This window comes from Epinephelus lanceolatus, chromosome 9 (assembly GCF_041903045.1).
Source record: "Epinephelus lanceolatus isolate andai-2023 chromosome 9, ASM4190304v1, whole genome shotgun sequence".
NCBI classification, from domain to species: domain Eukaryota; kingdom Metazoa; phylum Chordata; class Actinopteri; order Perciformes; family Serranidae; genus Epinephelus; species Epinephelus lanceolatus.
The window spans coordinates 972821-999768 of NC_135742.1; the positions used below are offsets into that span (position 1 = coordinate 972821).

The following is a 26948-nucleotide window of genomic DNA, read 5'->3' on the forward strand; positions in this document are numbered from 1 at the left end:
GGTTCCTCCTGGTGCAGCGGGCCCTGTGTTCCTCCTGGTGCAGAGGGCCCTGGGTTCCTCCTGGTGCAGAGGGCCCTGGGTTCCTCCTGGTGCAGCGGGCCCTGAGTTCCTCCTGGTGCAGCGGGCCCTGGGTTCCTCCTGGTGCAGCGGGCCCTGTGTTCCTCCTGGTGCAGCGGGCCCTGTGTTCCTCCTGGTGCAGTGGGCCCTGGGTTCCTCCTGGTGCAGAGAGCCCTGGGTTCCTCCTGGTGCAGAGGGCTCTGGGTTCCTCCTGGTGCAGAGGGCCCTGGGTTCCTCCTGGTACAGCGGGCCCTGAGTTCCTCCTGATGCAGCGGGCCCTGGGTTCCTCCTGGTGCAGTGGGCCCTGTGTTCCTCCTGGTGCAGCGGGCCCTGGGTTCCTCCTGGTGCAGCGGTCCCTGGGTTCCTCCTGGTGCAGCGGGCCCTGGGTTCCTCCCGGTGCAGAGGGCCCTGGGTTCCTCCCGGTGCAGAGGGCCCTGGGTTCCTCCCGGTGCAGTGGGCCCTGGGTTCCTCCCGGTGCAAAGGGCCCTGGGTTCCTCCCGGTGCAGTGGGCCCTGGGTTCCTCCCGGTGCAGTGGGCCCTGGGTTCCTCCCGGTGCAAAGGGCCCTGGGTTCCTCCCGGTGCAGAGGGCCCTGGGTTCCTCCCGGTGCAGTGGGCCCTGGGTTCCTCCCGGTGCAGTGGGCCCTGGGTTCCTCCCGGTGCAAAGGGCCCTGGGTTCCTCCCGGTGCAGTGGGCCCTGGGTTCCTCCCGGTGCAGAGGGCCCTGGGTTCCTCCTGGTGCAGAGGGCCCTGGGTTCCTCCTGGTGCAGGACCTGTGTCCAGAGTGTAGACAGTTCCTGGATGATGAAGGCAGTGATGTCATTGACTGGCCCGCTTGTTCCCCTGACCTAAATCCAGCTGAGCACCTATGGGACGTTATGTGTCAGTGCGTCCACCACAGACTGTCCTGGAGCTCACTGATGTCCTGATCCAGGTCTGGGAGGAGATCCCCCAGGACACCATCCTCCGACTCATCAGGAGCTCAGACGTTGTCAGGAGGTCATACAGGATCAGCCTGTGAGTTCAATGTTTGACTTTGATTTTGAATCCAGCCCTCAGTGGGTCGATGATTTTGGTTGTTGCGTCATTTTGTTCTCAACTAATTATAAAGTTTTCATCAGTGAAGATTTTACACTTCAGTCATTCGTTCATCAGGATCTGATGTGAGTGTCAGTGTTTCAGAGACATCAGAACCATGTTGATGAGACGTTCTTAGAAATGTCAAAAATATTAAAGTGAAGGTTACTGCGATGAACACAATCAGCCACCAGGAGGCGTGCATGTGACACCAGGTGATGTTTGCATGTATCAGTCTATGGTATCAGCTCATGGAGGAGCAGGTGGTGAGGAGAAACAAAGTAGAAGAATAAAGACAGAGTAAAGTCACCACAGAGTGGACAGAAGGTTGGATTTAAATAAAAGTGTCAAAGTGTGAGATGGAGGAAGGAGGAGCGGTGGTGACGGAGGAGGTTCACGTTCACATGCTTAGTTCTGCATTACATGTTGCAACAGAGTGAAGGCAGGAAACACAGATGACACACTCAACGTCTCTCTGCTTCACACTGATACCACAGACACACACAGGAGGAGGAGGAACCAGACAGTAAACCAAGACAGAAGACAAGAAAGAAGGAGAAATAAAAGGAGAACGTAAAGGAGAGGGTCAACAAAAAGAGGTGCAACGAAAAGAGTCAAAAACAACGCAGAGGAAAAAGAAGGAGGTAAAGAGGAGTGACGCCACAACAAGAAGAAAGGAGGAGGAGGAGGAGGAGGAGGGAGAAAAGAGGAAGAGGATTCAAGAAAAAAGTAGAAATAAGAAGAAGAAAAGAAACTGAGACGCAGAAGAGAGACAAAGCAGAAGAGGAAGCAAAAAGTTAGAGAGGAGGTGAGGAGACAGAGACAAGACAGCAGAAGACAGGAGGAGGAGGAGGAGGAGGAGGAGGAGAGGAAAGTGGAGCAGAAAGAGGAGAAGAACAAAGAGGTGAGGAGGAGAGGAGGAGGTGCAGCATCATCATGGAGGAGGACATCAGGAAGAAGGGGATGCTGTACCTGCAGCAGCAGAGGTTTGGAAAGGTACGTAACTCTAACACTGAGCTAACACAGTGCTAACCATGAGCTAACATGTAACTCTAACACTGAGCTAACATGTAACTCTAACACTGAGCTAACATGTAACTCTAACACTGAGCTAACACGTAACTCTAACACTGAGCTAACACGTAACTCTAACACTGAGCTAACACAGTGCTAACCATGAGCTAACACGTAACTCTAACACTGAGCTAACATGTAACTCTAACACTGAGCTAACACGTAACTCTAACACTGAGCTAACACAGTGCTAACACTGAGCTAACACGTAACTCTAACACTGAGCTAACACATAACTCTAACACTGAGCTAACACGTAACTCTAACACTGAGCTAACATGTAACTCTAACACTGAGCTAACACAGTGCTAACCCTGAGCTAACACAGTGCTAACACTGAGCTAACACGTAACTCTAACACTGAGCTAACACAGTGCTAACACTGAGCTAACACAGTGCTAACCCTGAGCTAACACAGTGCTAACACTGAGCTAACACGTAACTCTAACACTGAGCTAACATGTAACTCTAACACTGAGCTAACACAGTGCTAACCCTGAGCTAACACAGTGCTAACACTGAGCTAACACGTAACTCTAACACTGAGCTAACACAGTGCTAACACTGAGCTAACACGTAACTCTAACACTGAGCTAACACATAACTCTAACACTGAGCTAACACAGTGCTAAAACTGAGCTAACATGTAACTCTAACACTGAGCTAACACAGTGCTAAAACTGAGCTAACATGTAACTCTAACACTGAGCTAACACAGTGCTAACACTGAGTTAACACTGTGCTAACACTGAGCTTACATAGCATTGGCACAGAGCTAACACTGAGTAAGGGTTAGGGTCATTACTCAAAAAAGTAATGGATTACACACATTACTTTTTTAAAGCAATGCATTAGGCAAATTTTCTTATTCACTTCCTGTAGAAAGTACTTGATTACAATACTCGTTACATTACTTTTGTGTTACTCTGCAACATCGCCTGTGATGCACCTTCACATAATTACCAGTTAACAATAAAATAACTACAGAGCTAATACAGAGCTAACATTTAGGCTAGTTAACGCAGAGCTAACACAGAGCTATCACTGAGCTAACACAGTGCTATCATTGAGCTAACACAGAGCTAACACGGAGCTGCTCTCACTTACACACCAATCCAATCACGTATGTAGTAAACCCAAACAGACTCTACACTAAAATGAGAGTGCTGTTTTTTCTTTAAAGAAACAGCAGTCTCTATTTCTATAGATCATGAACTGTCAATCACACATTTACTGTGCTCGGCACTCTGCTGCTCTGAGAGGGTGGTGCTCTGAATAACCAAACAGTACATTTAGACAGCGCTCTGAATTTATGAACCGGCCAGGTTTTTTTTCTTTGCCAGAGTGTGCTCCGACACTCAGGGCCGAATTCACAAAGAATGAATTGCGGCCGCTGATAGCACCTTGAATTGCACTTCACTTGCACCCGCAGTTTGCTCCGTCTTAACGTCCTATTCACAAAGGATATTGCGCTAATGATATACCAGCGCAAACACGCCCACAAAGTTTGGCAGCTGAGTGCAGTTTGCCCCTGATTTGCCCCTGATTGCAATTAGCCACATGGCAAAGTTATTTCTTTCACTTAACTGCATGTGGCTATTAGCGCTGGTATTAATTAGACTTTGTTTGGCAAAGTACTGAATACTGTAAACCCTCATGTAGTGATGTCTGCTGGTGAGTCAGTCTAACAGTGTCGGATGGGTTGAGGCTGTGGATTTGACCAAGTTTGACCACTTTATCACTATTCCCTCTCACTTGTAGCTGTTTTGTCGTTATCTTTTGAATTTAATATGAATTATGGAACCGTTTTTGTTCACGTTTGTTTCCCTCGTTTCATAAAATAAATTATTGAAAGTTGCTTTTGAAGTGCGTGACAGAAGTGCGTTTTGAGAACGACCGCAGACTGTCACCTGTTCAACGCATCAATATCTTCGGATGCCATTAAAGTAATAATGATTATAATAATAATGTCAAAATATTATTTACAGACTGATTTAACAGACGATCACTGCTGCCACGATCACTGGAAAGTCTGGGCGAGAGGCTTCCACAGAGGAGCGCCCAGTTTGCACCAGCTTTCTAAAGACGTTATTTACTTCACTCAAACTGCGTGTGGCTGTTAGCGCTGGTGTTAGTGAATTAGACGTTGGTTATCAATCAGGCTCATTTGCATAGAAAGGGAGCACCGAGACACAATCTGCTTGGCAGCGCAGTTAGTGGAGCATTTCACCCTCTGCGCGTGCTTTGTGAATTAGACGCTATCTGTTTGCTCCATTTTTACCAGTTTAGCAGCTGCAAAAGCCACGCAATCCTTTTGTGAATTCGGCCCTCAGTGTTTCATCTGAAGACAGCATCACTGTACGAGCAGCTTCAGAGGCAACAGTAACATTGACATCACTCTGTGTGTGTGTGTGTGTGTGTGTAGAAGTGGAAGCGTGTGTGGTGCGTCCTGTACAGAGAGAGTTCCTGTTCGATTTCCAGACTGGAGTTCTTTGAGTGTAAAGATGGAGGCAGTGTGGAGAAGAACGACAAGAGTCTACGCAAACAGCAGGAGCACAAGAAGGTACAGTGGACTCTACTGGACTCTACTGGACTCAGCTGGACTGTGTTCTACTCTGTGCTACTCTACTCTATTGTACTCAGTCTAATGTACTCTGCTGTGTTCTATTTAACTCCGTCTGTTTCTACTCTGAAGTGTTTTCTGTTCTACTGTTAAGTCTGAAACTATGTTCTACTGGACTCTACTATTCTCTACTTCCTGCTCAAGAACACCAGACGTTCGGTTTTGTTTAATGTTGTAATGATCTCCTCTGTTCTGTTGCCGTAGCGATAACACACCCTGTTACCTAGGTGATAAGAGCCTGTGTGTGTGTGTGTGTGTGTGTATGTGTGTCACCCAGGTGATCCGTCTGGCGGACTGTATCCGGGTGTCTGAGGTGGAGATGGACGGATGTCCCAGAGACACGGGACCCTTCCTGATCGAGACCACAGAGAAAATCTACGTGTTTGCCGCAGACCGACTGCAACTGGACGACTGGACACACAAACTGTGTGAGATCGCCTTCCCTGTAGGTACACACACACACACACACACACACACACACACATACCCTTACTCTAACCAATAGACTTTTAGTGCTTCTCAAAGTCAAGGATCCTTCTGTGGTAGGACGGGTCCTTCCAAGTCGGATCCTACAGAGGCTCGGCAAGACTCCTTGAATTTGGTGCACACACTTTGGAACAGCCTAACGAGTGCCCAGGTGTGCGTCACTGAGGAGACCCACCCTTAATTCTGGCAAAATGTGCACAAAGAATTGTGGGTACTTCGTACCAGCTGAGGATAAACACATGCATCCTTGAAAATTCTCAAGAGGAAGGACTCTGCTCTGCTCTGGTAGAATTCAAAGGATCCTTGACACTGGAACAGTCCTTCAAGGGGATACGATGAGGATCCTTCCTTGACTTTCAGAAGCACCAACAGTTTGTGGGAGGTATAAGAGTCCATGCCAGTGGGGGTCCAGGGCCTTGATGACGAGGTCCAGGAAGACACTTGGTGCCTCTCAAAAGAGGCTACGTCATCAAATCCCATTGAAGGACTCCCAAAAGGTGAACCCAATCATCTAGATCGCACCCTGGTGGCTGGCTGCAGGATGGGACAGATGGGACATGGCCAAACTAAAAAACCAAAGCTCATGTCAAATACATTTTTCCCAAAAGATGGTTTCTGTCACTTCATGTCGTTCCTGTTACGCTGATGTTTGTTCATGTGTTCGTTTTTCTGATAAGTTTGGTTTTATTAAGTTATTTAATGCTACAAGAGGGCGTTTGGCGCCATGACTCAGCTTTGTGACCAGTCAATGTGCTCATCATCAACCGCACCACTCACGACTGGTCAGACAGGTGCATGGGTGGGAACTTGACGCCACCAGCACAAGATGGCTGTGGTTGTATCCGAGATATTTTGTCTTCATTTTTGAAGAAATGATCATTTGTATATGAGTTACTCGTCGTATATTACGTTGAATTTGGGAAGTTTTTCTCTCAGTCCTCCAGGGTGAACGGAGAATCCAAAACCAGAGAAAACTCTTGATGAATTGAAACGTATCTCTTCTCTCTTCAGAGCCAGACTCCATTTAGAAAAACAGTGATTTAACATCAGTGAGCTCAGGAGCTTCTGGTCGACCGCTGCCTCTGTCAGTTAGTCTGAGTTATTGTGTGACTTTGTGTTTTTAAAGGTCAGTTCAGATTCACCGCAGCGTAACAAACGCTGTGAGCAGTGTCAGCGGAGGTGTGAGGCCAGGGCGTCAAAGTGTGAAATGATCTTCTGTCAAAGGTGAACGAGAGGCTGACCACAGTTCACTGGGCTGATGTGTGTCACACTGTGGTGTGGTGGACAGGTCGCAGCGGTGATGCTATAAATACTGACAGTAACAACATGAGCGGTGAGAACTGACGCTCCTGAATACTGCTGAACTGAAACATCTTTTCTGATGTGAAGACAAAGTTTGACTTTGTCTGCTCATTATTTAATTCTAGGTGGTGGACAGCTGACTGTCGTGATTAGAGACAGAAAAATAAGTTTGTTTGTCACAACTTTTGGACTGTTTGAATGCGTCAGTAGTGCACTGCATTAACCTTCACTGTGCTGTGTGAATACAGTCAGGTCCATAATTATTTGGACAATGATACAGTTGTCGTCATTTTGGCTCTGTACACCACCACAATGGGTTTTAAATGAAACAATGAATACCTGCTTAAAGTGCAGACTCTCAGCTTTCATTTAAGGCTTTTTTCAAAAATGTAGTATGAACTGTGTAGGAATTACAACCATTTCTTCACACAGTCCCCCGACTTTAAGGGCTCATAAGTATTTGGACAAACTAACATAATCATCAATTAAACAGTCAGTTTTAATACTTGGTTGCAAATCCTTTACAGTCAATGACTGCCTGAAGTGTTGGACACATAGGCATCATCAGATGCTGGGTTTCTTCCCTGGTGATGCTCTGCCAGCCCTTTACTGCAGCCGTCTGCACTTCCTGCTTGTGTTTTGGGTGTTTTGCCCTCAGTTTTGGCTTCAGCAAGAGAAACGCATGCTCAATTGGATTCAGGTCAGATGATATGACTTGGCCATTGCACAACATTCCACTTCTTTGCCTTAAAAATGTCTTTGGTTGCTTTTGCAATATGCTTCAGGTCAATGTCCAACTGCACTGTGAAGCATCGTCCAATGAGTTTTGAAGCATTTGGTTGAATCTGAGCAGATAATGGTGCCCCAAACACTTCAGCTTTCATCCTGCTGCTCTTGTCAGCAGTCACATCATCAATAAATACAAGAGAACCAGTTCCACTGGCAGCCATACATGGCCATGACATAACAGTACCTCCACCATGCTTCACTGATGAGGTGGTGTGCTTTGGATCATGAGCAGTTCCTTCCCTTCTTCCTTCTCTTGTCTTCCCATCATTCTGGTAGTTGATCTTTGTTTTATCTGTCCATAGTATGCTGTTCCACAACTGTACAGGCTTTTTAGATGGTTTTTGACTAACTCTAATCTGGCCTTCCATTTTTAAGGCTAACCAGTGGTTTGCATCTTGTGATAAACCCTCTGTATTTATTCTAGTGAAGTCTTGTCTTGCTTACAAGAGCAGCAGGATGAAAGCTGAAGTGTTTGGGGCACCACTATCTGCTCAGATTGAAACATTTAGTTCATGAAGTTTGTGTAAAAAGTTTCCTCTTATAATAACTAAGTCAAATAAAGGAGAGATTCAACGTCCAGTTGGATTTTGTTTTTTTGATATTGTAGATAAGTAAATGTGTTGGTTGTCATGGAAACGACATGGATCCAGCTGCTGATCTGATCACTATGGTTAATAATCATGTTTCGCACAGAATCTTTTCAAAATAAAAGCACCAGTTTAACAGAGAATGTGATGAAAGATAAAGTCAGTGTGAAACAGTCTTAAAGTGAAACAGGGTCTGTGTGGTTATAAAAAGCAGCAAGGTGACGGACAGCTGATCGTCCTGACTCACAGCTTCCCCTCTGTCTCTGTGTGACAGGAAGTGCACACAGACAGCCAATCAGAGGGCAGGGACACGTCCATCGCTAACAAGCGCTTACCCATACTTCAGATACTTTTTCTAAACTCTTAACACAGACTCACACCTACAAAACACAATTGGCCAAATGGATAATTTTCTTCTCAAAAAAACATTTTGTTAAATATATACTAACTCTTCATTTCAAAATAGAACACATCTTTCTCTGCACACACTAACTTTACCAAAACACTGGAAATCTGACTCAAAATGAAATTATTCTGTCAAAGAATAACACTTGTTTTCACTTCACAAGGTACATGCAGTCAATCAAAGTACACCAGGTTTCAAAATACTGGCTATTGTTGACAAAAACTGCATAGACTTTTATGTTTCAGTTTTACAGGTATTTGCATGCAAAACATGCAATCCACCGTTTTTACACTAAATTTCTTGGTTGGGAACTGTATGTCCACATGTAATGTTCACATTCAAAAGCATTCCAGTAAAAAGCAAATCAGTTTTTTTTCCTTTACTGTTTACTACAGGAGGTACAGTAGAAATACTGTTTACAATATGATAGAACAGAAAAAGTTTTACAGTATTGCTTACAGTGAACAAAATATCCATGAAACACACAAGAGCATTCTGAACAAAAAAATAACAGCAAAAAGCCCAGATAAAAAGGGGGGGAACTAAAAAAAGCACAAAATTACTGTATCTAATCTCTGCGATCTTCAGGGTTAGGCCATATGTTTTCATCAACATTGCATCTGATATTATCCATGGCGATGCACCTGGGATAAAACCGCTTGGTATGTCGGATCCACCCTTGGCAATCATCAACTGTGATGTCCCTGCAGCCAGCATCCATGGCTTCAAGGAGGGACATCTGGTCATGTGGCTGATGGTCATAAACCCTCCACCTCCATGCAGAAAAGAACTCCTCTATGGGGTTGAGGAAAGGTGAATAGGGTGGAAGGAAGAGACGTACCAGTCTTGGGTGGACTTCAAACCATGTTGTTATTGCTTGCGAATGATGGAAAGCCACATTGTCCCAGGTGATTACAAAGGTCCTCATGTTTTCACCCTCCTCATCCTGCTCTGGAACCAGGCGCTGGTGGAGATCACTGAGAAAGGCAAGGAGGCGCTCGGTATTGTAGGGTCCAACCTGACATCTGTGAAGGAGTAATCCTGCATTTGCAATTGCTGCACACATGGTAATGTTTGCCCCTCTCTGTCCTGGCACATTAACTGTGGCCCTTTTTCCAATTACATTTCGTCCACATCGACGCCTTTTGGCCAGATTGAATCCTGCCTCATCTATGTATATGAATTCATGAGGGGCCTGGTTGGCCTCCAATTCCATAACTCTCTGAAACAAAGTTCATGTAAATCTCATTACTGTATACCATACTGTACTGTAACCTATTACTGTGTAGGTTACCTACTTGCAAAGTGCAAAGCTTATAGAACTGGACATTGAATTGAATACACAGTACTATACCTGGATATATTGTCGTCGTAGCTCCTTGACTCTCTCACTGTTCCTCTCAAAGGGAACAGTGTAGAGCTGCTTCATCCGCACTCCGTGTTTGGACAATGTCCGCGTAATGGTTGTGAGGCTGATGCTATCGATATTGTCAAATATCTCATGGTCCTCCACAATTCTAGTTTGAATTTCATGCAGTTTTATTGCATTATTTGCAACAACCATTTCTACAATGGCAAGCTCTTGATCATTATTGAGGAGCTTTCCTCTTCCCCCAGAGGGAGGAAGACGTTGCATTCTTTAGAGGGACAAAAAAATCAACATATACATTACTGTATGGCCTTATTGACGTGTCAAGTGAGAATAGAAACAATCCATGTAAAATGCAATACTTACCTGTTGGTTTGTTGAAAGATGCGTATAATGGAGGCAACCGTTGACCGCCTCAAATTGGGCTGCACTCTTTCACCAGCCTCTCTTAGTGAAAGACCGTGGTTGATTACATGGTCAATGACAGTGGCACGAATTTCATCACTGACTACTGTTCTTGCAGCCCTTGGAATGCCACCACCACGCATTACACCTCTACCTTGCCATCTCCCTGGCCCTGCTCCTCTCACTGCTCCTCTCACTGCACCTGCACCTCTCACTGCTCCTCTCACTGCACCTGCTCCTCTCACTGCACCTGCTCCTCTCACTGCACCTCTCACTGCTCCTCTCACTGCACCTGCACCTCTCACTGCTCCTCTCACTGCACCTGCACCTCTCACTGCACCTGCACCTCTCACTGCACCTGCTCCTCTCACTGCTCCTCTCACTGCACCTGCACCTCTCACTGCACCTGCACCTCTCACTGCACCTGCACCTCTCACTGCACCTGCTCCTCTCACTGCTCCTCTCACTGCACCTGCACCTCTCACTGCACCTGCTCCTCTCACTGCACCTGCACCTCTCACTGCACCTGCACCTCTCACTGCACCTGCTCCTCTCACTGCTCCTCTCACTGCACCTGCACCTCTCACTGCTCCTCTCACTGCACCTGCACCTCTCACTGCACCTGCTCCTCTCACTGCACCTGCACCTCTCACTGCACCTGCACCTCTCACTGCACCTGCACCTCTCACTGGGCCCCTTGCTGTTACTCTTCCTCGTCCAGACATTACAGTGTTTGTCTTTTTCTGTTTCTGTTTCCAAAAACATCACTCCTCAAAGTCCTCCTTTTAACCCCTGCCACTGAGTCCAAGCCAGACTGGAATCAGCTGTGGTTGGCCCAGTTTACCCAACATAAATCAGCTGAGTGTCAATTATTCAATTGTTTGTTTATTATCAGCTGAGATATATTGTTTTTGAACTGATATCATTGCAGAAGCAGAGGTTTTTGTACTGTATCTAAGGTTTGGAATATTGTTTTTGCTATTGTGGGATGTTGTGTGTTAACATTTGTAAATAATACAAAAACAATCCATAATTTTGTTGGGAGGTATAGCTTGTCTGTTAAGAAAATGTAAGCATTGTGGAAATGTGTTCACTGACTGCATATTGTGTGAAAATGACATGAAATGTGTGAATGGTATGGCCACAAAAGACCGATGCTGTGCTAATTGTGTTTATAGTTTTGAAAATGTGACAACTGGTTGGACAAACGCTTGTTAGCGACTGAAAAAAACTGTAATACATCAGACAAGTGCAGCTCTGAATCACACACTTTTTTATCTTCAGCTGCTCCTGAGATGTTTGTGTTGTTGCACACAGTCGGGACGGACGACCTCCTCATGACGTCACACTCTGAGCTTTGATGCGTCATATACCTGTTACCATGGAGATAAAACAGAACGTCGTCCTGGAGGCCACAGACAGATCACATCTTCAGTGAGGAACTTTGGATGGTGACATCACGTCTGAACCTCTCAGGTTATTTGAAGATATCGGCCTGTGACGTCACACGGACCGGACTGCACAGGCCGAGGAACGCTTTGTTAAATCAGAGTTTGGTTAAATGTAAAATGTTTTTTTCTGCCAATAAAGTGAAATCAGATCAGACCGAACTGAACTGAATGAAACTGAATTCAGTTTAATTCAGATCAAGCTTCATTTTAACTTCACAGAGGGAGAGTTTATAGATCTGATCATGTCTGACAGACACGAGAAGTGTTTCAGTGTTAAAATGAGCTCCTGACTGGTGATGTAGAATACTGTGTTGATGTGTGTGTGTGTGTGTGTGTGTGTGTGTGTGTGTGTGCAGATGAAGTGGACAGAGCACGGGGTGAAGAGAGGCAGCCTGCAGAGAGGACACAGAGTGGAGGAAGAGGAGGGGATGGAGGACAACTCACTGTACAGCGGCAGAGAGACAGGTACACCTGTCTGTCTCCACCTGTCTAAAACCTGTCTGTCTCTGTTGTCTCTCCTCTCTGTGATGAACCAGCTTCATGCTGTGATGTCTTGAGTTACAACAGTCACAACATGAAGGCTGCTCAGTCGGTGCGTTCAGTGACAGTCTGACTGTTCAGTTTCATTGATAAAGCTCAAATCAATAATCACAGTTTTACCACATCTCCCCAAAAAACCTTTAACTGGGAAAAACCCTCAGGACTGAGGACAGACAGACGGACAATAGATGTTGTTCACCAACAGATCAACATGATAAATGAACAATAATGTGACATCATCATAAAGATCATAAAGGCAGAGGTCACTGAACACTGAGCGCTCAGATCAGCAGACAGACTGTAAAACATCCACACAACATTTAAAGTGTCCTCAGTGACAGATATAAAGCGTGATGTCTGTGACAGGACACGGTGACATCATCACAGGTTGGTTAGTGAGACAGAGATCAGCTGAGTGTGGTCAGCTGATTGTCACAGAGAGAAGAAGGTGAATCACAGTGTTGCTGAAACGTCAGATCACAGGACGAAGATAAAAACATTTCAAGTCAAGTTAACTCAGATGTAAGAGTGTGGTTTGCTCATGGGCAGCAGGGACGTGTCCCCGTCACATCAGGACAGAATGAATCCTGCCAACATCTGGCTCCTTCATCTTTCATCCTCACTCCAACAGCTCTGTGCTCAGGAATCCTGTCTCGTATTGTTTCAGTGAGGAACTCTGCATTTTATGTTTCTGTGTTATTCCTGATGGAAGGTGTTTCCAGCTTGTTCGATGATGAAGAGCAGCGTGAAGACGCTTCAGCTCGTCTCATGCAGAGTCTCACACAGTGAAGAAGAAACGATCACATCAGCCCAGCAGCCTGCTGTACGCCAGCCACACTGATCAGCTGAAAACACTCATGATCAGTAAATATTATTCACTCGTCAGAGAACAGAACAGAGTTGATCTGAGTGATTAAAGTTCAGCACTTTGTCAATTAACTGGGATGAATTTGTCGTTGTTATAAAGACGTCACGTCCCCAAACATGAGACACAAAGGAGGACGGAAACGGAAACTTCATGTGTGTCGACTCAGCAGAGAGAGCGTCAGTCAGCACAGAGAGGAGATCATATTTATTGATCTGCACATGAGGAATGTGAAAAGTCTTTGACCTCATCGTGAAGTCGTACATGATCAATGAATCAGCTGATCATCAGCTCTGTGAGGTTTCAAGTAGCTGTGATGTGTCGCTGAGTAAACGTGTCTCGATCATATCAGATGTGTCTCATTGACGTGTGTGTGTGTGACGTCAGTCTGAACTCGTCTGTCTGTCTGTTCATTACACCTCTCTGAATGACTGAGTGATGTTTGATGTGAACACATTAATGAGCAGCAGAGACGAAACTCTTCAAAGTTGTTGTGGTGAAAAACTTCTGTCCTCCTCAAGTCGTCGTGTTTTTTAGACTTCCTGTCGCACCTTCAACCAAACCCTCACTTCCTCTTTCTCCCTCGGTCTCTTTCCCATCAGCGCTAAATATAGCTGCAAGTGTGCTGCAACACACACACACACACACACACACACACACACACAGACACACACAGACACACGCAGACACACACAGACACACACACAGACACACACACACACACACAGACACACACACACACACGCAGACACACGCAGACACACACACACACAGACACACACACACACACACACACAGTCACACACAGTCACACACACACACACACACACACACACACAGTCACACACACACACACACACACACACACAGACACACACAGTCACACACACTGTCATATAAAAACTAAAGCGATGGTCAGTGTTGTCTCAGTGAAATTTAAAGTCCAGTTCAGACCAAAGATTGTTGACGAGATGAAACCGTTTCAGAACGTTGGAGACAAAAGTCAGTCGCACACAGCGTGTTGGCCACAGTGAGTCCTCCTGCACCTCAGTACCTGTAGCTGCACCCAGAGGGCAGTGGGGTGAGGTGGTGGTGGAGCAGGTGTGTGATGTCATGTCCTGTTGAGTTCGCCATGTGTGCAGTGGCCCTGCTGCTTAACTCTGAGAGGTTGTGTGTGGGTAGTTAGGCTGGCAGCAGTGTTGGTGATGTGTGAGTTTGAGTCTGGTACATCAGCAGGAGGAGACGTGGGTCAACATGAGGCCAGAGTGAGCGTCCTCTACTGACCAATCAGACTGCAGGGTTTCTAGCTCCACCTTTTAGTACCAGATCTGTGTGCTAGGTACCCCAACAGAGGGGGGACCAAACATGGGGACGCTAAGGAACGCTTCTGTTGGGACCATCCACAACTTTACACTGTGGAGACAGAAAGTGTGAGACTGAACTGATGTGAAGTGAAGCTGCTGCTGGAGACGAAGCTTAAAGTGCAGCACACTGTGTGTTTCTACACACTGATGTGTGTTGTTGTCGTGTAGTGGAAACTTATGTGTGAGTGTGTGAGTTCCTGCTGCGGTGTGTGTGTGTGTGTGTGTGTGTGTGTGTGTGTGCAGTGACCGGTGGCAGCAGGACGATTTCAGTTTTTTATCGTCGTCAGACCAACTTCCTGTTTTTTAACAGGAAGTTGAAGATCATCTCATGCCGAGCATGTCTGTGGTTTGAGCTGCTCTGAGGTCAGTTCACTGTCTCAGTCTCTCTTTTTATTTCAGACTTTATATTCATGAATGTTTCAGTTATTTAATCACCAAAACATTGTTCCAACTTGCTGACACCTGTCTTCAGACCAGCTGACTCACCTCATGTCTCTGACAGTCAGTTTCTCCCGGCGTTGCACACGTGTCCTCGCTCCAGTCCTCAGGTGAAATGTCAGTGTGTCTGTGGAATATAGTTCCTGTACAGTGTCTGTCCTCTGTCCCGGAGTTTAATGGTCAGGTTTCAGCCAGTTCCCAGTAAGGCTCTTTTTGTATGCCTGTTTGTTCTCAATGTCCTTCTTATGAGTAACGTCCTCATATTGATCCCAGGCTCACAATCCGTGGGTGCACTGTGACCTTGTGACCTAAAACTCTCCAGAATCAGAACAATCCCAGAATGTTTGGAGTTTTAATCACGACCAGAGCGTGTGAGTGATCGGTGTTCGCCTGCCCACAGAGTCTCAGCAGTGTTGTCGTTCACCTGATTGTTAAAGAAAAATCAAATTATATTCTCTCCATCTTTCAGAGCTGGTTGAAGTTTGCTGCGTGTTACAAATAGAACGCCATTCATCTCCCGACGGATTAATATTCAGTTTTGCTTCCCGAGCCCGGTCTCACTCTTAAGTCGTCAAAATCCGGCACTTCGGCAGTGACTTGTGGCATTTGGCGTCAGAAACCAAAGAAAAAAGCCGCCCTTTAACGACGGCATGATACACAGCCAGTTGCTGTTGTAGTGTGATGGCACCCAGCTGTATCAGGGGGACACATGGTGGGATAAGGGGAGGGAATGTTGATGGATGGGTCTGACAAACACCGTCTCTCACCCGAGAGAATGGTGCCCTGTAAGACTGTAAAGCCAAACCCTGTTCGTTTTGCCTAAACGTAACCACGTGTGTGTGTTGTTGAAGAAAAAAAAACATCAGTTGGCGGTGTTGTACTGACGTAGAGCTTTTATTTTGAAAGAGACTGTATGCAAACTGTACATTTCCTGTGAAAACAGAAGTGTATTTTGAAAACAGACAATGCATGTAACAGGCTGAAGTTGACACGGCGTCCCAGAACGTCAACAACCAACACACCCAGGGTACCTTGGACGTCATATGTGGACGTGGAAAGTCCATGACCAAACGTGGACATGTGACGAGGTCACAGTGAGGACGTGATGTCATCTTCCCATTTGGATTTCACATACAAAGTTTTCCTTCCATCACATTTTTGTAAACTCAGATAATATGAGACAGTGTTGGATGAAGCACTTGTCGATACTTTAATCACATCGTCACGTCTCCTGAAGTTCATTTATTTAACTTCTGGATTACAAAAGTGTCTCAGTGTTTCTGTTGATCCTGAACTGGTGTCACTGGTGTGTGTTTGTGCTGGTGTCACTGGTGTCACTGGTGTGTGTCTGTGCTGCAGCTCTGACGGACTCTGTGTGAGTGTATATTTGGTGTGTGTGATGTTGTGAGGTGAACCACAGTGTGTCTGTTCTTTATTTGTCACCAACAGATTTCAGTGACTCAGTTTAACATCAGACCTGAAACTGACTTTGTTATTTTAGTGTCTCAGTTCCTGTGATTGATTCTGTCTGGATGTTTTTATATCAGCTGATTCTTTATCACATCTTTAACAACATCTGTTCAGATTTCAGACTTAAAAATCCACTTCCTGTCTTTTAAAACAAGTCTTATAGTCACAGACACAGTGGAGACAGTGTGAGGCCACCATCACACAGACAGTGTTCTGCAGGTTGAAAAACACGAGGAGCTCTGTGCTGCCTTTTTGGAACTGAATGCCACTAGTAAGAAAAAACAAAACACTTGCTGCACCTTTTTATTGTTGCCAGGCAACCACCCCATCACCTCCTCACCCTAACCTTCCTGTGTGATCAGTCTACAGTTTCTGTATCCTGCAGTAATCAGTGTGTAGTGAACACGTCCTCCAGTGACATGTGAACACGTCCTCCAGTGACATGACATAAGACAAGATAACTTTGCCATGTGCACACAGACAGGAACACTTCAAACTATAACTGCGTCTCTCAGCTGTAACAAGGTCGCGCAGTCACATGTCTGGTCACATGTTCGCTCTGACTGTTGCCCTGTGGTGACACAGAAGAGCGAAGGAAGCCAATAGAAGCAGCAGAAGTTCGACTCTAAGAGCTCCGTGACGTCGCACACAGACGAGCGCCGCCGTCGGCCTGTTGCTCTTCTTCTTCCTTCTTAATGCATGTCTCTGTCTCAGCCTCGTTCAGTCGGCTCTCTGGCTCCGTCACTGACTCAAACTGAATTCAAAATATATTTGACCCAATAAAAGCGTCATAAATAAAGACAGTGATATAAACAATAAAATAAAACTTGTCTTGTCTCTGGACATGAGCACATGAACATGTCGTGCAGAGAGCAAACTGTAGAAAAGAAAGAGAATCAAGTAAAATAATTAAAGCAGCAACATCTTAGAGCAAAAACACAAAGAAGAGATCGAGTCCCGGCGCTGACGAGTGAATCCACACGTAGATAAAAATAGCACCACAGACAGTTGTAACATTTAGTGTTTAATTGAGGTCGTGATGTGCAGCTACTGACGCTGCTACCGTTCCCCACATCCTCACACACACACACACCTGCAACACACACCCCCGTCTGTGTGTGTGGTTTCCTCCATGTCACACATCTGACAACATGTCAACTGCTGCCGTCATAGAGGACGAAGAGGAAGAAGGAGATTCACGTTCTCAGTTCATATCATGACTCATATTCAGAGTCCTGGATGAGGAGTGATGAAGAGACACAAACGCTGACCTCAGTGAGGAGGTGCAGTCGACCCTGTTGTCAGGTGTGACTCAGTCTTTCAGCAGATGTGATTGGTTGTCCTTTAGTGAGCCTGCAGGCTGAGGACACCTGGTGGCCATTAAACAAACTGCAACACAATATGAGGCTGTTTCCACACTTGGTCCTGTTCAGCCCTCTGAGCGGACTCAGAGCGGTGACTCAGCATATTAAACCCTCTGATCACATGATGTTGACCTGGGACGCTTGAAGAAACAGACGAAACCTCATGGGCCTGTAACGCTGAGAAGGACGCAGGACGAGACGAGGAGCAGTTTGGTCCACAGAAGACTCTGCACGTCTCCAGATGTGGAACTCAGGACACATGACACAGTCACAGCTCAGAGACACTCAGCGTCTCCTCAAAGTTTAAGGTCATCTGAAAGTGAGGAGCCTGGTGACCTCACTGCAGAGACACGTCACAGTGAAAACAATAAGCTATATGTATTATATATTATATACAGTGTGGACAGAGACACCCTGGATGTTTTCACATGTAGTCCTTTTAAACAAACTGAACTCTTCGGGGCCGCACACATGCCGGGTCTTTAATTGGCACCAGGTGCTACTTCTGTGCCAGCTTTCTAGAGCACGGCGGCAGGTTGTGTCTGAGGTTGCTAAGCGACCATAACCAGCACCATATTGTGACGTGTTCACCTGAAACCCTGAGGTCAGAGCTGATCTACTTCCTGTGTGTCTGTGGGACAGATGTGACGCTCTGACAGCTCTGCACCCACATGATCAACTTCTCCTCCATAGTTATCACACACTGATATTTACAGGACAGATATCTGTCAGCTGTGATTGGTCATTCCTCGTCACATGACGTGGTGCGTGCTGCTGTGTCCCAGAAGTTGAACTCGCTACCTCAGAGCCCAGCCATCGTGTCCTGAAAATGGGTGCTCGGGAATGCGTGCGCACCACCGTGGCGTCGCTCAGGTGTCGCTCTGCCATGTGAGCACAGCTGCAGTGCCTCCACATTGAAAACAATGAATTTGAGGGTGCAAAAAACGGAGCCTGTGAACGGCCCCCAGTCCTCTCTCTGTCCACACTGTATATAATATATAATACATATAGCTTATTGTTTTCACTGTGACGTGTCTCTGCAGTGAGGTCACCAGGCTCCTCACTTTCAGATGACCTTAAACTTTGAGGAGACGCTGAGTGTCTCTGAGCTGTGACTGTGTCATGTGTTCTGAGTTCCACATCTGGAGACGTGCAGAGTCTTCTGTGGACCAAACTGCTCCTCGTCTCGTCCTGCGTCCTTGTCAGCGTTACAGGCCGACAAGGTTTCGTCTGTTTCCTCAAGCGTCCCAGGTCAACATCATGTGATCAGAGGGTTTAATCCAACAGCAGAGAGCAAAGTGAACCTGGAGGGGTCTGGATTCTGCTGGAGTGCTCACACATGCCAGAAAATGCTGAGTCACCACTCTGAGTCCATTCAGAGGGCTGAAATGACCAAGTGTGAAAACAGCCTGAGACTGAGAGTGTTGTCAGTGTGACGCTGCTGATGGAGGGTCGAGACACACTCACACTTAGTGCTGTGATCATTTTGGTCACAGTGTGACAGTGTGACAGAGGGTACTGTGTCACAGTGTGACTGAACCCAGCACTCAGTGACAGGTGGTAATGACCTGTATTTATGCGCAAAATAAACAGAAGCTTGAGCCGACCAAGACATGAAGGTGATAGTTGATTCTTTGGGCCAAGAGCGCACACACAGTCTCTGGGTTCAGGGAAAGAGAGGCTTACAGATGGCGTGGATGAGAAGGGGAGGGTCCGGGATCAGAGGAGCACTCCAGCAAGCAACAGAGATGATGAGAGATGAGGGATGATGATGAATTGCAGGGAAGTAGAGATCAGAAAAGGCAGCGTGTGGCGTCTCACAGCAGGCAACAGACAGACAGGTGGAAACACTCACTGTTAGACGTCATAGCAGGAAAACACCACACAGCCACTGGCAGACACACACCAGAGACGCAGAGGCAGAACTCGTGGTCGGGGACTGAAAGCTGGTGAGTTTACAGACGATGTCGACGGGTCAGAGGCAGGCAGGGTCGCTAACTGGGAATCAAGCAGAGAATGAATGTACAGTGTCACAGTGTGTTTGATTGGCTCAGTGTCAGTCAGTGAAGATTCCTCTGAGCTTCTTGTGTTTCCATCATTTTCTCCTCTGATTCAGAGACTCTTGTTAAACCTCCTCCTCCTCCTCCTCCTCCTCCTGCTCCTGCTGCTGCTGCTGCTGCTGCAGACACGAGCTCTGTGAAGGACTCTTATCTTTACCAGGACCTCGTCTTAACTTTAAGGGGAAATTTTAAGATAGCGTCACAATTCTAAGAATTTTCTTGAATTTCGTCACCAGCAGCTCTGAGCTCTGTGTGCCAGGAAGTTTTGTAAGTTGAGCTCCTGCTGCTTCAGAGTGGCTCCATTTCATTTAATGAGCCCAATGTGACGAATCATGATTCACCTCGGAGGCTTTAAACCTGTGTAAAGGTCAGCACGAGCGTCTGATTGATCCTCCATCTGTAGGATCAATAAAGTTTTTACAGTGAAGCCAAAAACAACACATCAAATCTGAAGCATGTCGACATGTTTGAGTGAAAGAGTGACAACATGAAGGTGATGAAGGGGTTAATGTCTCAGGCTTCAGACACGCTGCCTTTTTAAATTCTATAATCAATAATCACTGAACTGATCAATAAGAACATTTGATCAACTTTATCACGTTGTCTGAAAACAGTTTGAAAATATTCAGTTTATGACAGAGAGAAGAGACTGTTTGTGTTATTGACTGATCACAGATCAATAACTATTGATCCTGTGTGTGTGTGTGTGTGTGTGTCAGTAGTGCGTGACTTCAGAGTGTGTGTTCGGAGGACGGAGGCGTCCGATCGCTGCAGGCTGAAGGGAGATGGGTTCCTGCGAGCAGACGTGGACGCTCTCCTCCTGATGGACAAGAGCGGTGACGTGGTGTACACCTGGCCGTACAGATACCTGCGCCGCTTTGGACGAGACAAGGTGACACACACACACACACACACACACACACACACACACATACACACACACACATGCGTGACATCTGGTTGGATCCTGACTGTGATGCGTTTCCTGTCCCTCAGTCCACCTTCTCCTTCGAGGCCGGCCGGCGGTGCGACTCCGGCGAGGGCAGCTTTGAGTTCGACACCAAGCAGGGGAACTTCCTGTTTCAGGCGGTGGAGGCCGCCATCAACCTGCAGAGGATCTCCCTGCCCCAGAGGCAGACGTCCGGGGGGGGCCAGCTGAGTCCAGAGACCCCCCAGGACATGAGCCTGCCCCCCCTGCCCCTCAACCCGCCCCTGACCCAGAGCAGGACGCCACCGCTGCCGCAGCCACGCAGCCATGTCCCACAACCCCCTGCTGCTCAGGTCAGCTCACAGTGCAGGTCATCTCTGCAGGGTTTCAAAATAAGGGCAGGATTGTCTAAGTAAAGTCAGGTTCTTCAAAATAAAGACAGGTTTTTGAAATAGTCTTGATTATCAGATTAAATCAAGACTCAAATAATGTCTGAATTTTCAGACTAATGTCATGACCGTCATAATAAGATGTTTAGATTTTGAGAATTTTCAGAATAAAGTTGTGTATTTCAGAATGAAGTCAGGATTGTCAGAGTAAAGTCGGGCATTTCAAAGATGAAGTCATGATTTTCTACATTAAGTCTGAATTTAACAGTAAAGTCAGGATTTTCAGAATAAATTCAAGGTTTTCAAAATAAATTCTGGGTTGTTAGATTAGATTGGCACATTCAGAACAAAATTTAAAATTTTATAATTTTCAGAATGAAGTCATGATTTTCAGATCAAATCAAGACTTTCAGAGTAATGTCCAGACTTTTACAGTAAAGTCAGGACTTTCAGAACTAAAGTTTAAAATTTCGAGACTTTTCTGCATGAAGTCACACTTTTCAGAAAACAGATAGATCATCAGTGTCTGGGCGTCGGGATTTTAAAATAAATTAGGGATTTTCAAGATAAAATTTGGATTGTTGGAGTAAGGCCAAGATTTTCAGAGTATTTTCAAAATTTTCATACATATTAAATAAATTCTGCGTTGTCAGATTGGATCAGGACTTGAAGAACAGAATTTCAAAATTCCTGAATTTTCAGAATAAAGTGTTGATTTTCAAAATAAAAGATTTTGATTTCTGAGGCTGTTTAATGTTCCCTGTTAAACCTCAGTGAAAAATTATTTCACATTTTTATATTTTAATCTAAAATCTTGTGTGCAGGACTCCAGAGATTCGTTTTTTAGTAAGTTTTTTATTTTAGATTAGATGTGAAGATTGTTTCCTCCTCTCAGCTGTGACACAGACTGTGATGTGATGTTGTATGAAGCCTGATGAGACGCTGTAGGTTTGAACCTTAGAGAAGCAGAGCGCTGTCCTCCTCCTGATGATGACTGATGGCTGTTTCCTTTCAGCAGGCAGCTGACGGCGTGTACAGCATGGTGACTGAAACTCCAAACCACCAGATGATTCATCACAAAGACAAAGAGAGCTCCTCTTCCTCACAGCAGCAGCAGCGCCCCCAGATGGTAGGAAACTGAAACTGCAACACACAGAAACTCTTATGTTTAGACTCGTGTTAGTCCTTGTCACTTCCTGTCTGTGTCTCTCAGCTCCACGTTTATGGGTCCATCTTTAATAAGAAAAGTGTATAGCTTTAATAATCATGAACTGGAGTTCACATCAAACCATCAGCAGGACTTTATCAGGGACTATTTCCAGCGGCGGATGAACAGTGTTGATGTCAGCAGGTCTTCAGACTGACCTTAAATATGTGGTGTGATAAATCAACAGCTCCACCTGCTGGACATTTTGGGTCATTACAGTTTCTTCTGAGGACTGATGAGTACAGCTGTGACTGATCGATATGATTGATAGATAATTGATTGCTGATTGGCTCTGTGTATTCTGTCCTCAGTCTCATCTGGAGCCTCCGGTCGACAAAGTGCTGACGGGTGTGAAGAGTTTGACCTTGGACACTCGTGGCGTCCCCATCCCGCGTAAGAACCAGGTCAAGATGATCTCCAGCTGCCCTCTGCCTCACGCCGGCCCCGAGCCTGGCCCCCACTCGGCCCCGGGCCCCGGCTCCAAACTGGACCAGATGTACTCCCAGATCACCCTGCCAGCCGCTGCAGAGCGAGGCACCAAGAGGGAGAAGAGGAGTGGCGGCACCCCTCCTGTTGTCCACCCGGAGCCGGAGTATTCGCTCCCCTTCGACACCATCGCTGTGAACACCATGGCCGACATCCTGAAGTCCCATCATGCTCACAGACCTGAGTCCGGCGCCGACCCGCTCTACGACAGCATCGATGAGATGAAGATCAGGAACATCTTCACAAGTGATGCCACTGCCGCCACCGGGCCAACATACGGGAAGATTGAGCACATCTACGATGAGCCCGAAGGCTGCGCCGTCCCCACCGCCACACAGAAACCTCCCACCTCGTTGTACGACGACCCCGAGGAGATGAGAGGAGACGCCTGGAGGATTATGGGTACCCCTGCTGACCCTAAGGGTCATGAGTACCCGTACAACCCGCGGGTGGACGACTACGCCGTTCCCAAACGAGCCAAGAGGGCGATTCCTGTTGCACAAAGCACTGATGAAGAGGAAGAAGAAGAGAGGGAGGAGCCACAGGGGGAGGAGGAAGAGGAGGAGCAGAGGGAGGAGCAGCAGGATTCACCGTACAACAACGTGATGGTGAAGATGGCGTAGATGAGACAGGAAGCAGCTGTGAGCGTTAACATGTGTTAGGTTTATCAATAATCAGAGACGAACACTGACGCTCGCTCAGAGCGCCATCTTTACTCTCATCGTTTCACGGCAGCGTCCTCATCCTCGTCCTTGTCTCTGGACGACGACGTCAGTCAGCGTCTTCTCTGTTCATAATTATGTCTCAGTTTGCTGCTGACTTATGTTCTTTAAAAACTTTTATTTTCATCATCGACTGATCATTTATATAAATTAATAAACTTTATTTATACAACAGGTTTCAAACAAAGTTACAACCAGGAGCAAAAATATTTCAGGACATCGAATCAGATGATCACAAGAGTTTGAGTTCAGATGGAGACAGAAACATAAAGATAGAAAACACCAACATCAAACTGATCAGACATGTTGGAAATAAAACGAGCGGCTCGCATTAATAACCAGCTTCTTCTTTTTTCTTTTTTTTCTGCTGTGAAACCTTCATCACCTTCAGTTTTCACTCAATAAAATGTCCGACTGCAGTAACACGTACAGTGTCAGCAGACATTTGGGCACCTCTGGTCAAAATGTGGTTCACTGTGAGAAGAAGATGAGCTGATCTCCAAAAGACATGACGTTAAACATGAAACATGCTTTTCAACATTTTAATGAAGATCAGTGTTTTGTTTTTGTTTTGTACAATTTTAGAGTGAAAAATAATATGAAAGGAGCAACGTCCAAAGGTTTGAGCAGTGAGACAGCTGAGCAGTGAGACAGCTGTCCCCACGGTCTCTTGTTGACAGTGATGGTGAGGACATAACAGGTGACTCCTGACAGCTTGTCCCAACACTCAGCAGCCATGGGCTCCTCTAAACAGCTGCCTGCACTCTCAACACTCAAAGACCTGATGAAGACTAGAGGAAGATACAAAGTGTTTTCAGGGAGCTGTTCCCTCACTTGGTCCTGTCAATAAGAAATGGACGTTAACAGGAACTGTGGAGGTCAAGCTGAAAACTGTGAGAGAGCTGCTCGTAGGATTGTTAAGTGGGATTTATACGTATGTATCAGCTCTACGGCGTAGCTCACGCACGAGGCGTACGCCACTGTGAGTGTTTACACCTGTGTGGTGGCGTGTCTGTGTCACTCTGCAGTTACACCTCCACAACACTAGGTGGGGTTTCTGTGAAGTGCTGTAAAGTTTAGTTGATTCAAAACACACATTAAACACACAGTAAACACACATTAAACCTTTATCTGGACACATTTTCCCCACAAATACAACATGCTAACGTTATTAGCACAAGCCTATGGCATTTTACATTGTATAAATTAGCCTAGCAGCTAGCAGAGATTTCCTCTGCTCATATTTCAGCCAGGATAAATCACACACAGTGTGTGGAGGCTTTATTGTCTTCACAATTTATTGTTTCTTATCTGTGAAATTAAAGTAAATCAAAGCTTTGTTTCCACTGAGGGAAATGGTTTCAGCTTACAGAGACAGACAGGAGGTCTGCGTCACTGTGACACTGTGGAGTTATATTTCTCTGGGGAGGTGCACGTCAGGCTGCAGCGTAGTCATTTAGTCCCACCGGTCACAACAGTGACTGCAAAACAAGCTTTCAGTTATAAGGCTTAAAAATGTCACTGAATGACGTGTTGATGCATTTTCAGCAAATATTTAAATAATAAAGTGTCTCAGTGAAATCTGTGCAGTGTCACATGTTCAGTGTAAACTGTCACATGACCAGAGCTGTTAACTTCCTGGTTGCACCCAAGGCTATTCAAGAGAAGGCTGAGACACAGGGTCAAACATGGGGGGATTGCACATGCGCAGTGTAACTTGAGCTGCGATGCTGGAGGGTGACAGCAGGGGCGCTAGATAAAAAGCGCAGGATCCACTCAGGCGATCAAGGAGTGCGCTTGGTGCGGTTTGCTTGGACTTTTGGACGGCGGCTGCCTGAAGTTGTCGGAATTGCATCTCTGTCATTCTCGCCCACAACGCAGGCCACCAGTGACAGTCCAGTAATAAGCTGTGAAAATGACATGCATGCACATCCCCCTTATTCCACGGTCTCACGCCATCTACTGAGCCTTTGAGGAAGTGCAGACCAGATTTTACTGCGCATGTGCAATCCCCCCATGTTTGACCCCGTGTCTCAGCCTTCTCTTGAATAGCCTTGGTTGCACCATGAGACGAGGACGGCTGCATCAAACAAAAGGTCAGTAAAGTGTAACGTGACACCAGGACCGAGGATTTGGGGACACGTTTTCTTTAACGTGCTCAGTAAAGTACGTGTTGATCAGGAGGGCCCAAAGCTTTCATCTCAGTATCTCAGAGTCCACTGTGACGTCCTCAAACGTCTCTTTGTCTCTGATCCACAGTCCAGAGACCCCACAGACAGACAGACAGGTTACACCAGAATAATAACCAGGTTATGATCATATTCAGATGTGGTGTTTACATAAACACATAGAATTCATACTCCCTGTTTTCATCCTGGTTTCTGTCTCCAGCCAACACATTCTGGTTTCTCATGAACAGAAGACGGTGTTAACATGTTCAAACACATCATAAACATGTTGTTCATGTAAATGTCCTCAGTGACTCAGATCACGTCTCAGTGTGAGACACAGGAGGACCTGGACCCACAGACCGTCTGATGGTTGCTCTTTAACATGATGACTGAGTCAGATCTGTGATGAACACACCTGCTGCCTTCTCTTTCATTTCCTCTTATTTTCACTGCAACATTTTGCATGAAACTCTGTGGGTTTGAACAGTGGCGTTCTCTGTGCAGCACATGATGTAACACACACTGTATCTGTTATTAACTGTGGACATAATAAAAAATAAATCTTAAACATAGTTTATTGTCGTGCCTGACACCTCGTACCTGTGCACTCAGCTGATGAACATGAACAAACATCCTTTTCTACTGATGCTTTGGTTTGATTCTCAGCTGGTACACACTGCCTCCAGGAAATAGTCCCAGACGCACAGTCTATAATCAGTCAGTCTCCAGTCCCAGTGAAGTGTAGCTACAGTCCCAGCTGGACAAAGACATCTAACTGGCCTACTGTCCTTGTCCCAGTATACAAGCACGGGAGGGGAATCCATTTATTGAGCCAACCCAGCAAGCAATAGTCGTGATTTAAATGTATTGGCTATATTTATCTCCGATTTAGTCTAGCTACATGTAACCCAAATTGAACCGATTTAATTCTGAAATTGATTAAATGTAATTTTCGCCATTGCAGATGGCGTGCGGTATGATATTCAATCACGTATGGAGAGTCAACAGTAATTAAAATATGTTTATCTCCGTTTTTTGGACATGGTCTCTACATAGCCATATAATTGATGATGTCTACACTTTGGCTATGGTTAGACGTCTACCAAATTTTCACTGACAGCCCAAATTCAGCCGTGATTTGCCTAGATGTCAGGTCTTCATGTAGATGGCTATTAGACGTTTTTTAAACCAAAAAATGCTTGCTGGGAAGTATGTGCGACTCCTCTACGATAGGTGGAGATATGCCCCCTTTCAGCTTGTTAGTATTGGACCTTTTTCCTGTTGACCTATTACGTCACAGACCAAACAATGGACAAACAAGT

The 26948-nt window shown here is 46.0% G+C and overlaps 1 protein-coding gene across 4 annotated transcripts in view; it reads left to right on the forward strand.

The window, feature by feature from the left end:
* Positions 1-1384: 1384 nt before the first annotated feature.
* dok2 (docking protein 2) overlaps positions 1385-26948 on the forward strand; it is a 64897-nt gene continuing 39333 nt past the window's right edge. The window contains exons 1-8 of one of the 4 annotated variants that reach the window (XR_013492101.1): positions 1385-2126; positions 4630-4767; positions 5105-5272; positions 11979-12087; positions 20443-20615; positions 20720-21004; positions 22056-22169; positions 22559-25742. Coding sequence is in view for 3 of the 4 variants with exons in the window: in XM_033618587.2 (XP_033474478.1) it covers positions 2067-2126; positions 4630-4767; positions 5105-5272; positions 11979-12087; positions 20443-20615; positions 20720-21004; positions 22056-22169; positions 22559-23356 (1845 nt within the window). In the remaining variant the exon portion in view is untranslated. Of the gene's footprint in view, positions 2127-4629; positions 4768-5104; positions 5273-11978; positions 12088-20442; positions 20616-20719; positions 21005-22055; positions 22170-22558; positions 26199-26948 lie in introns of those variants that run through there. The other 3 variants (XM_033618587.2, XM_033618589.2, XM_033618588.2) reach the window with 3 other exon arrangements.